The sequence below is a fragment of the Muntiacus reevesi genome, chromosome 5 (assembly GCF_963930625.1).
Source record: "Muntiacus reevesi chromosome 5, mMunRee1.1, whole genome shotgun sequence".
Lineage (NCBI taxonomy): Eukaryota > Metazoa > Chordata > Mammalia > Artiodactyla > Cervidae > Muntiacus > Muntiacus reevesi.
In genome coordinates this window covers 42,705,150-42,720,344 of record NC_089253.1, presented here as the reverse complement: position 1 = coordinate 42,720,344, position 15,195 = coordinate 42,705,150, and the positions used below count along the sequence as shown (strand labels likewise).

Below are 15,195 nucleotides of genomic sequence, written 5' to 3'. Positions count from 1 at the left end.
GATCTTCCTTGCAGAATCTTTAGTTTCTGCATGCAAACTTTCAGTTATGGCCTGTAATCTAATTCCCTAAAACCCTGGCCCCCTGTTGGGAGCGCTGAGCCACTGGACTCCCAGGGAAGTCCTGGTTACATTGTGTTGATTGTGTCAATACCGTCCACATCTGAGCCACCTGCCTCCCTCCAAGACCCCTGAGCTTCTAAGCTGTAATGTGGGAATATGCGGTCTGCTCCCCTCCCTATCCTCCCGGGATCACGGGGAATGTCTCTCTGGTCCCTCCTCTCCTCTCCTGAAAGCCTGTCAAGGCTCCCCGGGACTCCTCAGGTGAAGTCCATCCCAGGTCCTTTGAGCCCCTCCCGCTTGCCTGTCTGTTCTCACCTCCCCGACTCCCATTTTTCTCCCCAGCAAAACCAAGTCATGCCTTGATCTCCAAATGCTCCGTCTGGTCCAAGTCTCCATACCTCACACGTGCTGTTCCCTCTTCCTGGCACGCCCTCTCCAACCCTCCACGGGGGTGAACCACACTCAGCTCTTCTGTCCACTACTCAGGAAGCCGGCTCTGATGCCCTCCTTCCAAGAGCTAACCTCGCCCTTCTCTGGGCACTTCTGCTCCCCAGCCGGCTCTGCAGTGCTGGATCACTGCCGGACTGTCACCCCGGGGCGCGTGCAGGGCGATGCATGTCATCTTCTCTGAAGTCTTCGCAGGAGCAGGGCTCCAAGTGAGCCTTGCTGAGTGTTGGCTGAATGGATCGCCTGGCCCTGGTGCTCAGAGCTGGGAGCCTGGCGGTGGGTGGGGGCAGGGAGGGTTCAGCATCAGCCACAGTAGTGGGTGGGGTGGTGGTGGGGTGCGGTGTGCGAGGAGACAGCGCTTCCTCCCACGCCCATCCCAGCCCTGGCGCTAAAGGAGAGCCCACCTCCTGGGAGGCCCCAGGGTGGCCGTTTGGTCTGCGGTCGGGCCCACTTTCCTGGATCCTGACGCCGGCGGGTCTGCCAAGGTCTTTCTCAGCCAAGGTGAGCTGAGGACATGCCAGGCTCCGCGGACTCTCATGGAGAGGGTTTTTCCGTGGCCCGGCCCTGGGCTCAGGGTGTGTGTGCCTTCACCCATCTCATCCCCAAGACTCCTCGAACCAGGTGCTATTATTAGCAGCCTCATTTCCCAGAGGAGACTGCTGAGGCTCAGAAAAGGGACCTGCCATGGGTCACATGGGGAGAATGTCCTGGAACTGGCTACTGAGAACCGAGGGCTACCTGCTCCAAGTGCTTTACATGCATTAACTTGGGTGAGGCGGGACCATTATTATCTCTGTGGAACAGATGAGGAAACCAAAGCACAGACAGGTTAAGCCACTTGCCCAAGGTCACACAGCTAGCAGGTGGCAGAACTCGGGCATTTAGCCACAGAGCTTTTACACACTTTGCTCTCAGCCTGACCACGAGGGTGCTGAGCCTGAGGAGGAGGAGGACGCTGGCGTTCCCTCTCAGGACACGACACACTCCAGTTTGTAAAGATTTTGCACACTTGCCACCTCACCTGCCATTCAGCCCAAGGAAGGGCACAGAGATCATCACCCCCATTTTGCAGAGGAGAAAATCAAGATCAGAGGAGGACTGGAGCAAGGTCACAGATTAAGTTAGTTGCGGATAGGGGCTTGGGTCCCGGGTTTGACACCGAGGCCTGGGCCCTCCCTGACCCCCTGACTGGCTGAATACAGTGAGTTTGGTGACCCTGACAAAGGGGGTTTGGAGCATGTAGGGCAGGTGGGTGCAGAATTCCTTCCTGGGAGCTCTGGAGGGGAGCCTAAGTCTTGCCTCCGGCTTGCTGTAGGGGCAGTCCTTGGCTTCCTCATCTGTAAAGTAAATAACCTGGATCTCTGTGCCCCCGAGGGCCTTTCCAGCCTGAATTCGCTGCCCTCACTCTGAGAGGTGCCTGGGGATACAGTGTCCCCTGCTTTCCCCATTAGTGCAGCTGCCGTCCCATTTTTGCTACAGGGTAATTTTTCCCGCTTGCAGAAATTTTTCCTGCTTGCAGCCTCCTCCCATCTGGTGTGGCTGCAGGCCTCAGGAAGCTGAGGGAGAGACGTCCGGCCAAGCCCAGAGCGCTTCACGCTGGTTCGGGCATCAGGGCCTCCTGCTCAATCTGCCTCACCACGCTGCCCGGGGAGCACTTACTCCGCTCTGCTTCGAGGCAGAGCAGCCGGTCATCTGTCTGTTTCCCTCTGCTGCAGGACTGTGAGCCCCTTGGGGGCAGAGGTCACATGGAGATATCAAAGCTTGACCAGCTGTGAGCCTTGCAGTTCTGGGAGCAGGCCCAGAGAGGCTGTGTGTGGCAGGGATGCTGAACGGAAAAGAGATTGGAGCTGGGCAGAGAGGTGAAGGAAATCAGGCCCCTCCAGTTCCGGGCTCGGGATCTGAGACCCCTGTGAGCACGGGAGAGGCCTAGAGGCTCTGCCCTCTGGGGGCAGTGAACAGAACAAAGAAGTGTGAAACTGACTCAGCAAGGATGTCTTCCCCCCAAAATAAAATTTCCATATTGTATTTATTTTTAAAAAATTTTTATTTTTTAAAATTTATTTGACTTCCTCCAGTCTTTGTTGCATTGTGCAAGATCTTTTGCTGTGGCATGCAGGCTTAGCCGCTCCAAGGCTTGCGGGCTCTTAGTTCCCAGACCAGGGACTGAACCCACATCACCTTGCAATGCACTGGTCCACCAGGGAAGTCCCTCGGTGAGGATGACTTTCTGTGATCTTTGGGCAGATGCTGGCCTGAGGGTGGATAGACTTGGAGCCTCCAGGGCTTCTGCCCTTCTGGAGTCGCCTCTCTGCTTGGGCCACATTGACTGCCTCTGTCGGGAGGGCTCCGTGGGGAGCCACATCATACCACAAATAACCATGATGTGGGCAACGTCCTCTGGGGTCTGCTTGCCAATGGCCTGCCCAGCCCATGATAATGAAGCCTTCTGTGTTGATGAAACCAGGATGGACGAGGCCTGGTACGTCAGGGGAGGCAGGGAGATGGGGAGGTGTTCGTTGCTCAGTCGTGCCTGACCCCATGGATCACAACCTTCCAGGCTCTCTGTCCATGGAATTATGCTGGCAAGAATACTGGACCGGGTTGGCGTGGAGGGGGTCATTTGCTGTAAATACACGCAGAGCCGAAGCCAGGGGCACCTGCTGTGTCCTGGCCCAGTGACAGGTTCTGCACCTCTAGACGCACGATGCACTGCGTTCCCTCTGACCGCGAGGCCTTCGCCCAGCCCCCTTCCTCCATGGAAACGCACATGACCTCTCTTGGCGGGGCTAACTCCTACTCATCCTCCAGGTGTCCATTTCATAATCCGACAACTGCCTCATGAGACCAACAACAAGGTGTAGGCAGCTGCTGGCGATGAGTGAATCGTCCCGCCTTCTCCGAGTTTCCAGGGGATGCTAACAGGCGTGACTGTAACAAGTGGCCTGCAAACAGTGGCTTAACCCAATGAAGGTTTATTTTGCACTCATATCACAGAGTGGTAAGAGGGCTCTACTTCGGTGCCACTGCCACCCCGAGCCTTGGCTGGGGTCCCATTGGACGCTCTGCATCAGGCCTGCCGATGAGGGAAGGAGAGCTTGGAGGCTTGGTCTGGAAGGGTGGGACTCTCTGGGACAAAATTTTGCCAGTACTGTTCCTGTTCCTGAAGGACCCTGCAGGGTTCTGGGCTCTGGGGAACAAGGAAGCCTCCCCTCTGTCTCTTGGGTCCTCAGGCCTCCCCCCTCCACCCCAGAACACACCCAGGCTGCTTGCAGCTGCTCCCTCACCTTAGACCTTGGGTCTGCTTGAGCTGGAAGCGCCCCAGAGACCCCACAGGAAGTGCCAGTATCTCTCAAGGAGCTCGGGCCCTTTGGGGTCAGACCCTCCCCTCGGTGTGGCCCTGGGTGGGCCCCTTGCCCTCTCTGATCCTTAAGGTGAGCTCTGCCTTGGGGGTGAGCACAAAGACAAGGAGCTGGCGAGATCCAGGCCCTCTAAAGCTGGCTTGAGGTCAGCACAGGGAGAATCAGGTTAAGACAAGTGGCAGGTGAGGCCCAGCGTCCTGGGGACCCCCCTCCTCCACCACTCCCACCCCCCAGCGCTTCTGCTCCATCATCTGGGAGGCTCTGGACACCACCTGCCCCCAGGGGTTGGGAGAGCACCGGGGGCCGGTTCGTCAGCAGGAAAATCATTTACTTCAGCTCGGCAACCTTTATTCCTGTGTTCAACGCAGTGTCGGGCATTGGGTACGGGTGGGGCCAGAGATGCCAATGACAGCAATCCCTTCCCCCCTCCGGGCCTTAGTTCTCCCCTCTGTCTAGCAGGGAGGGACTTCCTTCATCGGGAGGCTGTGAGGACAGCGACAACACGCGACAAGACACAGGCCAGACGTGGTCCTTGCCCTGGGGATGGGCTCACCGTCGGGGAGGGAGGCCCAGGCCCCACCCACTGCTGGCAGCCGCTGAGAAGGGTGGGTCGGGCATGGCCCCGTGACCAGGCGATGTGCCAGAGCCTCTCAGCCGTGGGCCTGGCTTCACTGAGCTCTGTCCTGGTGGCGGAGGCCTGGGCGCCACTAGGGAAGGCGGGAACAGTCCACGTGGAGGCGGTCACCCCATCCACAGTCCAGAGGGCCACGGAGAGGTCGGTCAGCAGGCGCGCTGTCTCATCCGGGTGCAGCGAGCGTCCACACTGCTCGTGGCCTCCTTAGCTGGTGGTGCCCAGCGGGGGCTGTGGGGAGGCTGACCGGCTCAGGGTCACGTTGGGGAAGCTGGTGACAAAGCTCTCCCACCTTCTCCTGATGTTCTGGAAGACAGAGGAGGGGTTGAGATCAGAGCCCAGGTCCTTCCACTGAGCAGTGGGTTTCAGGTGCTGTTCCACCTACAGCCAGGAGGGGGTGGTAGACCCCAGAGACAGAAGCCCCTTCACTAGGCACCCTTTCTCCCAGAAGGCAGGAGCCCAGCGGGCAGCGCCCACCCGGGGGGGTCCTGATCCTCTTTTCTGGGGGGAGAAGGGACCACGAGATGTAACCCTGGAGAAGCTGTACTGACCCATCTCTTGCCTCCAGCAAAATCCACCGTCCAACACACTGACAGACTGGTCATCTCAGAACAGCTTTGACTATCATCCATCAGCTCCAAAACCTTCCCCGACTCCCCAGTGCCCACAGGATAAATCCCAAATACCTTCACGCTCCTCTGGAATACCTCTCTCTGCAGCCCCTGCCCCGACAGCTCTCTGTCTTCTTGGTCTACAGCCCCATCCATTTCTGCCTCTGAGCCTTTGCTCCCCTGGGTCCCTCTGCTTGGGGTCTCACCCCTCCCCTGCCGCACCCCTCCACCCACCAGCCCTCAGCCAAACCTGCTGGTACTGCCTCAGCCACCTCTGGCTGCCCGCTTGCTCAGCCTGGATCAGCTGCTCCGTGTCCCCCAGGCTCCCGGGCAGCCGCTCCTGACCGGGGGTGTCCAGCCTTTCTGGGCCTCCATCTGAGGACCGGGACTTCTCACGGCCCTGTCTGAGGCTCAGCGCCCGGCGCAGCCGGCCTTGCGCAGGCCTCGCCCAGGGCTCCTGGAGCTTGCCGTAGGAGGGCCGTGGTCCTCGCAAGGACTGGCTGCGTCGCCCTGTCCCCATGCTGCTGGAGGCTGCAGGTGCGGGACTGCTGCACCACTCGGCGAGCCACTGGCCTTCTGAGATGGCCTGGTGCCTCCACCCACCTGGCAGGAACTCCCTTGGGGACAAAGGTTGGTGCTGCTGAGGTGGCTGTCATAAACCAAAGGGCAGGCCACCAGGGTCAAGCATCCCTGAGTCACCCACACAGCACACCACTGCCTCTCCACCTCCCAGGGAAGCGGGTACAGGCTTCCTCTCCTCCCCCCGCCCTTCCTCCTCCAGGCAGCCTTCCCTGACTACCCCATCCCAAAGATCTTGTCCTCCCCTGAACTCTTGTAGCCCTGAATGTCCAAACATTTTGTTGACAGTGAGAACAGATGGCCCAACAGCAAAACAGAGACGGGCTTTTAAGAAACAGGACGGCTCCAACCTAGAATGATCAAATTCACAGGGACAGAAAGGTGCATAGTGGTTGCCAGGGCCCAGTGGGGTGGGGAGGTGGGAGGACTGGGGGAATAGTGGGCGGTGGTAAGTTGTTTAGTGGCTACAGGGCTTCAGTTTTGCAAGGTGAGAAACTTCTGGAGTTTCGTTGTACAACAATGTGAATGTATATAACACTACCGAATTGTACATGTAAAAATCGCTAAGATGGTACATTTTATGTTTCTGTATATTTTTACTACAATCAGAAATTTAAAAAAAGAAAGAAGGAGAAAAAAAAGAAAAAGAGGATAGTTCTGGGGCTGAAAGTTAGGAGTGTTAGATGTTTCCAGGTCTAACTCTGCCCGTAATTTTCTGATAGAATAGGGTTAAGAGCTCAAGCTCTGAGGACCAGCTGCTCCTAGGTAAACTGTGGTTCTATCACCCACAGCTGTGCGACGCTGGGCGCCTTCTCCCCCTGGTTTTCTTGTCTGTAAGAGGGACAGATAACTCATATGTTGTCATGAGGACTAAATGCGATGACGCTGTGCCAAGCACAGGGCTTGGCCTGCAGTAAGTGCTCAATAAAATTGAGCTGGTGTTAGTCAGTATTTGAGGCAAGTCCTTTCCCCTCTTTGTCAGTCTTCTCATCTGTAAAATGGGTTGTTGTGAACAGTAAATGAAATCATGAATGCAGGTCCCTCCAAGGGCAAGACTACCAGGAGCAGCTCTTTTTCCTAAGATAGTGGGGAGGAGAAAGGTACTTGGGCTGGGTCAGCCAATCCTTCGAAACCTGGAATTTCAGGGTTATGAGGAACCTCACACATCTGGTCCATGCTCCTTTTTGCTTTTACCACTATTTTTTGAGCATTTTTACTGGTTCTAGAGCTAATTCCTCCCTATATTTCCTTTAAACCTTATGATAGTCCTACAAAGTGGGAATCATTATCTTCATTTGATAGCTCCCCATTTTGTAGATTGGCAAAATGAGGCTCAGATTGAGCAAACCCAGTAAGCAGCCGAGCTGGGACTCCCGCCCTGGCCAGCCTGGTCTTAGAGCCTGTGCTCCAACCACTCTGCTCTCCTGTCCTGGTGTTGGTAGCTGAGGCAGATGTCCTGCGTCCTCTGTGTCTGGGGTGCTGCACGGGGTGCCCTGTCTGGGGTCAGGGAAGTGCTAGCTGCAAGACCTCTTGTTGGCTCATCCCAGACCCCTGGTCTTGCTCCTTCTCCTCTCAGAATTTTTAGGCCTTCCCTGCGTTGAGGATCTCTTGCTATCTGCCAGGTTCACTCCTCCGCTTCCCCCCAGTCCCCACCAGAGGAGTCAAGGGAGGGCCAATGAGAAGAGGGGAATTCATAAAAGGGACCCTGACCCTTTGCCCCAGCCTGTCTCAGAGGTGGACTGTGACCATCACTCCAACCCTAGCCACACCTCTAGCACCTGAGCCACGGACCAACCCTGACCCTGGATAAAAGCTACAGAACCATTACACGATCATCAGCGCCTTCCCTGCAGCGCAGTTAGCTCAGATCCTCCCGCTCATCCCAGTCTGGGCTGGGAAGAGCTTGCTGATGACTCACGGGCTTCTGAGACGTGTCAGGGTGAATCACTCGCTCTTGCGTCACGCCTATAGCTGCCAAATACCTTCCTGCCAAGTGTGTAATCTTACAACAATTTCCCAAATCCACAAATCCGTGGAGGACTAGGAGAAAATATGTCTTTTTCCTTCCCTCCCCACTGCCTCCCTGCCTTCGTCACCAGGAGGGCAAGCTCTCACCTTTCCAGAACCTACTGGGCGGCAGCTCCCTGGAAGCGGGCCTGACCCTTCAGCTGGGTTAGGGAGGCAGCCCCCTTTCTGGCCCTCCCAATACACACAGTAGCAGCAGTCACAGAGGGGTGTCACACCCTGCCACACTTGATATCCCTTGACAGCTAGGACAACACCTCTTTTATCTCTGTCCCCAAGACATGATAGAGTCAATGCTTGGAAATTATTATGCGTCTATTGCTCTGTAACTATTTACCCCCAAACTTGGTGGCTTAAAGCAGCACTCAGGTATGACCTCACTTCCTGTAGGTCTGGGATCCAGGCATGGCTTAGAGGGGGCCTCTGACTCAGGGTCCCTTGCAGGCTTCAGTCAGGAGGCTACAGTCACGTCCAGGTTTGACTGAGGGTGGATCTACTTCTTTGTGAGTTGTTGTACTGAGGGTCTTAGTTTCTTGCAGACTGTTAGCAGTTACCAAGGACAATTCATATCATGGCAGCTGGCTTCAGTGGGAGCCAGCAGGTGAGAGGGCTAGAGATGGCAGGTGGGCAGAGGTCAGATTCTTTGAGAAATTTAAATCTTGGAAGTAACCTCCCAACACTTTTGCCGTATTCTGCTCCTCCAAGGCAAGTCACCAAGTCCAGTCGGTACCCAAGGGAGGGGACCCACAAGGGCATGAACACAAGGAGGCTGGATCGTTAGGAGTCATCACGGTGGCTGTGACAGCTATGTGCTTTTTTAAAGAACTATTTATTTATGTGACTGTGTTGCATCTTAGTTGCAATACATGGGCTCTTTCTTGTGGCTCAGGGGCTCAGTCGCCCCTCGGCATGTTGAATCTTAGTTCCCCAACTAGGGGTCAAACCCATGTCCCTTGCGTTGGAAGGCAGATTCTTAACCGCTGGACCACCAGGGAAGTCCTGCTAGGTGCTTCGAGTGAGCAGCTTAGCCTCATGCGCCTACATTTACTCAGCTATTAATAGGGATGCTATTTTATCTCATCATCTAAGATGGCATCGATGGAAAGGTAGCATTATTTTATACATCAGTAAGAAAGGCTATCTACTGCCCATTCATTGAAGATAAAGCCCCATTTCGGAGGTTGAAGTGTGTGTGTATTGGCAGGGAGGGGGCTGCAATATGTATGTCTTAACATGAATGAAACACAGTCTTCCCTAAGGTGGTCCAAGACTTAAATGTCTGGTGTCATTTAAGGTTGCTGTGAGGTTTAGATACAAGGAAGGCTGCAAACTGGGGCAGGTTGCCCAGTTCTTTCTTACTAATGATCCAATGAAATTCCTCCAAACCTACACACTGCGAGCAAGATCTTGTTTTGATGATATCTAGGCTAGAAGTGAGGCCAAGGGGAGCAGGGTAGACTCTCCACCCCCAGAAAAGGAGGAATTCTCATGTACATCAAGGAAGGTATCTTAAAACAGACACCCAGTGCTGAGGGGGCACAGAAGAGAATGGGAGACCCTATCTGGCTTGGGGGTGGGGAGAATTCTGGCAGGCTCCCTGGAGGAAGTGGCATTGGAGCCCAGCCTCAAGGGCGTGGAGGACTGTTGCAGTAGAGATGGGGGTAGGCTCCTATGGGTGACCAAAGCCTGGGAACAGAAGAAAGAGTTTCCCTTTGAGTGGGAGAAGACTTGAAAGGCAGCCTGGTGGCCACTCTTCCTTCCAGGACCAGGAAGAAGAATCTGACTGATCCTGAAGACAACGGGGATGGACTGGGCCCTCCACTCCAGGAGCCTTACCTCTGTGATCGTGTTTCACCCTCACACTCCTCTGGAGCTTAGCGCCCCTTTTCAGATGAAATAACAGAAGCTCAGAGAGGTGAAAAAACTTACCTGATGAGACAGTCAGTAGTGGGCCTTGAATGCAGTCCTGCAGAGTCAGGTCAGCAAACAGAGTCCTCAGCAGATGTGCGTTCCACCCCCACCTGCCCCCATTTTTCACCCTGGTCTTCATGCACCCTTCAGGATGATCAGACAGAACTGTGAGTCTAATAGTTAGTGCCACTAGAATTTCCCTTGAAAATGTGATGCCCAGCAGAAACAGGGCAGGGGGCTGTGCAGATATACATTGTTGTTTGCTTGTTGTTTGAGTCGCTAAGCCATGTCTGATTCTTTTGCGACCCCGTGGATTATAGCCTGCCAGGCTCCTCTGTCCATGGGATTTCCCAGGAAAGAAGAATTAGAAGGAATACATTTCCTTCTCCAAGGGCTTCTTCTCAACCCAGGGACCAAACTGTGTCTCCTGCACTGGCAGGCAAATTCTTTGCCACTGAACTGTCTGGGAAGCCCACAGTCAGACATATTTAATTTTAAATGTTTGCATGTATTTCAACTGATAATTTCTCTCTTTGCCCGAGCAAGTCTTGTAATACAGTACCTTTGGGGAGAACTAGTTCTTTTACTTCAGAACAATGGTCTATTGTTTTGGTCTTCATTTCTCCAGAGGAGGCTTGAATGCCAGGGTGTCAGGTTCAACAAGAGATTTTGGTCAGCTTAGCACTTGGAGAAATAGAGAAAGGGAAGGATAAATATTAGGTTGGCCAAAAAGTTCACTCAGGATTTTCCATGCCCTCTTACCCAACAGGAAAAGCGCTTACAGAAGCTCCCACGCTCTGAGACAGGCATCGCACTTCGGGCTTCATGTATGTGGTCCTGGCAACACTCCGAGGAATCAGGGGAGGGTTGATCTCAGTTTACAATTTTATTTATTTATTTTGTCAGTGCTGGGTCTTCCTTGCTGTGTAAGCTTTTCCCGACGTGCGGCGAGCGGGGGCTCCTCTCTAGCAGCAGGGCATTTTCTCACTGCGGTGGTTTCTCTTGGTGCAGAGAATGGGCTCTAGAGCACGTGGGCTCAGCAGCTGTGGATCCCGAGCACTGAGCTCATGCTGAGTCGCTGCGGCGCATAGCCTTAGTTGCTCTGCGGTGTGGGATCTTCCTGGATCAGGGATGGTACCTGTGTCTCCTGCACTGGCAGGTGGACTCTTTCCCACTGAGCCACCAGGGAAGCCCCTAGTCTTAGTTTAGACTGAGCATGTATCAATAATTGCAGGGTCCCAGCACTGCTAACACGGGTGCTCTTGCATTTTTTTTTTTTCCATATATGCAGGACCTGATGACTATCAGTGGTGGGTCTGCCCCTTCTTCTGTCTGAGCCTGTCTCCTGGTCTGTAAAATGGAACTGGGCGGGTCTAGCTAGGGTACCCCAAACTTTTTTGTTAAAAAAACACCAGTTGCTGAGCCCCATCACAAGCCCCTGGCATAGACAGGTCTGGGCAGTGGCCTGAAAAGCTGTCTGTACAATCACATTCCAGGAGATCTGTTTCTTGTGGGAAGTCTTGGAAACATTATTGCTCAAGGCCCTCCCACCTCTGAGGACTGTGATCTTAGGAGTTAAATTTCAAACCAAAGTTCCTCCTCTGAAATTTGAAGTCTTAACATTCTTGTCTTCTCCTTTATACCAAGGTGGCCAGTGGAGCAGAAAGAGCACAATCTGGGGGGTCAGTGAACTGCAGGTTCAGTCCCAGCTCTGCCCCTGAATGACTCTGGGATCCAAAGAGGCAGCATTTCCTTTCTCTGAGCCTCAGTGTCCACAGCTGCACAATGGGTACAGTGTACCTGTTCAGGGATGGCAGGAGGTCCAGGGGAGATATGGCTCAGAGCTGGGAGGAGGACCTTACCCTTTTCTGCCTCAACCTATGGGCAGAGCCCTTGATATGGACCTGGAGAGGTGCTAGACCTGGATCTACCTTGGCAGGTGGAAGGTCTGACCGACTTGTAGAGACCATATGATGGGATGGACTTGTGTCTGGGGGATTCATCGCAAAAGCGTGGGTGGAGTGGCCTGGACCCTTTGAGGATGTGGGGGTTGGGGAGGGGAGGGAAACTTATAAAGAAGAGCAGAAGAGCAATTCCTGAATCATCCCCAGCCCATCCCACAGCATGAGGGTTCCCTGCTGCTTAGAAAGAAGACACGATCCAGACTGCAGAGAAAGGCTGTTCTTCAGGCAGCGAGGGGGCATGTTCACCACAGTCTAGCACCCCAATCTGTCTTTCCATCAGGAAGAGTTTATCCTGAAGTCTCACCAGCAGTGAGGCTGGGTCTCAGCTTAAACTGCTAGAATTTGATTAATTTTTAAAAAAAAAGTGATTTTCTTGTGTCATCTCAGGACAGGAGATCTGTGACATCTAGGTTGTCCTTGTGAAATCTCAGGGCAAATATGACTTTATGAATAGCAAACACAGAGGGGTGGGCTGTTTCTGGGTTCATCATGACTGCTACAGTTTGAAGGGTTCGTGGCTTTATCTGGGAGCCCCCATTGACCTGGATGCTTCGGCTTACCCAAGCCTTCTCAGTCCTTTTCTTGGCCTTCCCCACAGCCCCTCTCAGGCTGCACTTGCTGGCGAGATGTCCTCACTGACCCACGTGCCTTGACCCCAACATGCTACCCCTCACCTTGCTTGGGTCACGTGTGGGATCCTTTTTATTAATACCTTCATCTGATAAATGCTTGGTTTATGGGTGTATGTATCTATCTAGCTATCAACTTTGCCTCCCCCAGGAAGTCCTCCAAGCCCCCTTTCATGGAGTAAGGAGTTCTTTGAACGGTCATAGCACTCTGACCATTATCTCTAGCATAGCACCACACTGTTTTGAAATAGAGTGCTTTGAGTTTTGTGTACTTTCACTGGTCTGGGAGCAGCCAGGGGATGGGAAATTACCTTGTTTTCACTGTATGCCTCTCGGTGCAGCTAAAATAACTGTGAAGTGAAGGAATCGCACTGTCCCCATCACTCCATTTTTCTTCCTGGCCCTGTTGACACCTCCCTCCTCCCTGTCAGCCTCTCTTTAACTTTCCCCTTCCCCTTAAGTATAGCGCCCTCTGGGCTCCCTTCTCTACTGGACTCTACTCAGCCTCTGGAGATGGTCCCATTCACTCTGTAGTTTCAAACACCAAGTGTGGGCTGATGACTTCCATCCCTTCATTTGCCAACTATATATTAAGCATTTGCTGCTACTGCTAAGTCGCTTCAGTCACGTCCGACTCTGTGCGACCCCACAGACAGCAGCCCACAAGGCTCCCCCGTCCCTGGGATTCTCCAGGCAAGAACACTGGAGGGGATTGCCATTTCCCTCTCCAGTGAATGAAAGTGAAAAGTGAAAGTGAAGTCGCTCAGTCGTGTCCGACTCTTAGTGACCCCACGCACTGCAGCCCACCAGGCTCCACTGTCCATGGGATTTTCCAGACAAGAGTACTGGAGTGGGTTGCCATTGCCTTCTCTGATATTAAGCATCTACTGTGTGCCAAACTCATCTTTTGTAGAAGTGATGTTCAAGTGTGAGGAGGGGATGGGAGTACAGAAGATAAAAACCAAGAACTTGCCCAAAAGTAACAGTTACTTAGTAACACTAAAGCAAGCGATTTCCTGGTGGTTCCTGGTTAAGAATCCACCTGCTACTGCCAGGGACGTGGGTTCGATCCTTGATCCAGGAAGATCCCACATGTCAGGAGCAACTAAGCCTGTGCCCCCAGAGTCCATGCAACAAGAGAAAGCACTGCAATGAGAAACCCATGCACTGCAACTAGAGAAAGCCCCCACAGCAATGAAGACCCAGCACAGCCATAAATCAATAAAAAAATAATTTTTAAATTAAAAACAAACACCGAAGCAGACATACTCCCAGACTAATAGAAGCCTTCAGCCGCTCTGCAGTTGCCCCGGGACCACTCACTCCCTCCAGAGGCCTGTGCGCCTCCGGGCCAGCCTTCCACAGGCTGGTCTGAGCCTGTCTCTCCTACATCATCTTCCCCTGCATCTCCCAGGAACTCAGCCAAGTTCCCCAAGCTTCCTGGGCCTCAAGAATCAATTTCACAGGGTGAGGTTTGTTTAAAAAAATAAGCAAAATAGATTCTTGGGTCCCACCCTGTGACTCAGAATCCAGAGAGGCCTGGGGTCCAGGAATCCTTTTTATTTTTAAAGAGCCCCAGGGAATTCTTATCATCAGGAAAGTCTGGGTAATAACTTCTCTAGGTCTCTCTGCGAGTCTCAACACTGACCCACATTGGAGCCATTTGGAGAGCTTCTGAAACTAGCAATGCAGTATAGAGGATTCCATTCCCTAGAGAGGGACTTAAGTGGTGTCAACGACAAACTGGTGCTTGCCAAGGGCATTTGCCATCTGCCTCGGAGGAGATTGAATCCTGTGCGGCTGCAGCTGTTGACCGTTGGCATGCCCTGCAAGGAGTTCAGTGTGGAGAATGAGGCACTTTGTGCTCCAGGGAAAGTGGTGTAACAGGTCTTTCAGTTCAGTTCAGTTCAGTTGCTCAGCCGTTTCCAACTCTTTGTGACCCCATGGACTGCAGCATGCCAGGTTTCCATGTCCATCACCAATTCCTGGAGCTTACTCAAACTCATGTCCATTGAGTTGATGATGCCATCCAACCATCTCATCCTCTGTCGTCCCCTTCTCCTCCTGCCTTCAATCTTTCCCAGCATCAGGGTCTTTTCAAATGAATCAGTTCTTCGAATCAGGTTGCCAAAGTACTGGAGTTTCAGCTTCAGCATCAGTCCTTCCAATGAGTATTCAGGATTGATTTCCTTTAGGCTGGACTGGTTTGATCTTCTTGCTTGTCCAAGGGACTCTCAAGAGTTTTCTCCAACACCGCAGTTCAAAAGCATCAATTCTTCAGTGCTCAGCTTTGTTTATAGTCCAACTCTCACGTCCATACATGACTACCAGAAAAATCATAGCTTTGACTAGATGGACCTTTGCTGGCAAAGTAATGTCTCTGCTTTTTAATATGCTGTCTAGGTTGGTCATAACTTTTCTTCCAAGGAGTAAGCGTCTTTTAATTTCCTGGCTGCAGTCACCATCTGCAGTGATTTTGGAGCCCCCCAAAATAAAGTCAGTCACTGTTTTCATTGTTTCTCCATCTATTTGCCATGAAGTGATGGAACCAGATGCCATGATCTTAGTTTTCTGAATGTTGAGTTTTACGGCAACTTTTTCACTCTCCCACTTTCATCAAGAGACTCTAGTTCCTCTTCTTCTGCCATAAGGGTGGTGTCATCTGCATATCTCTGGTTATTGATTTCTCGTGACAATCTTGATTCCAGTTTGTGCTTCATCCAGTCCAGCATTTCTCAAGATGTACTCTGCATATAAGTTAAATAAGCAGGGTGACAAAATACAGCCTTGACATACTCCTTTCCGATTTGGAACCAGTCTGTTGTTCCATGTCCAGTGCTAACTGTTGCTTCTTGACCTCCATACAGATTTCTCAGGAGGCAGGTCAGGTGGTCTGGTATTCCCATCTCTTGAAGAATTTTCTACAGTTTGTTGTGATCCACACAGTCAAAGGCTTTGGCATAGTCAATAAAACAGAAG

At 52.8% G+C, this 15,195-nt stretch overlaps 1 protein-coding gene across 1 annotated transcript; it reads right to left on the bottom strand.

The window, feature by feature from the left end:
• Nucleotides 1-2,578: 2,578 nt before the first annotated feature.
• Nucleotides 2,579-5,729, bottom strand: C5H11orf86 (chromosome 5 C11orf86 homolog). The gene is made up of 2 exons (XM_065936577.1): nucleotides 5,359-5,729; nucleotides 2,579-4,803 (listed from the first exon to the last, which is right to left on the bottom strand). Exons 1-2 carry the CDS (start codon nucleotides 5,626-5,628, stop codon nucleotides 4,705-4,707), a joined length of 369 nt encoding a protein of 122 aa, XP_065792649.1. The 5' UTR covers nucleotides 5,629-5,729; the 3' UTR covers nucleotides 2,579-4,704.
• Between the last annotated feature and the right edge of the window lie 9,466 nt (nucleotides 5,730-15,195).

Coding starts and splice junctions, on each gene's coding strand:
- C5H11orf86 (XM_065936577.1), bottom strand. CDS start 5,628: ATGGGGACAGGGCGACGCAGCCAGTCCTTGCGAGGACCACGGCCCTCC. Junction 4,804..5,358: donor GGCTGAGGCAGTACCAGCAG/GTTTGGCTGAGG, acceptor TCTGTCTTCCAG/AACATCAGGAGAAGGTGGGA.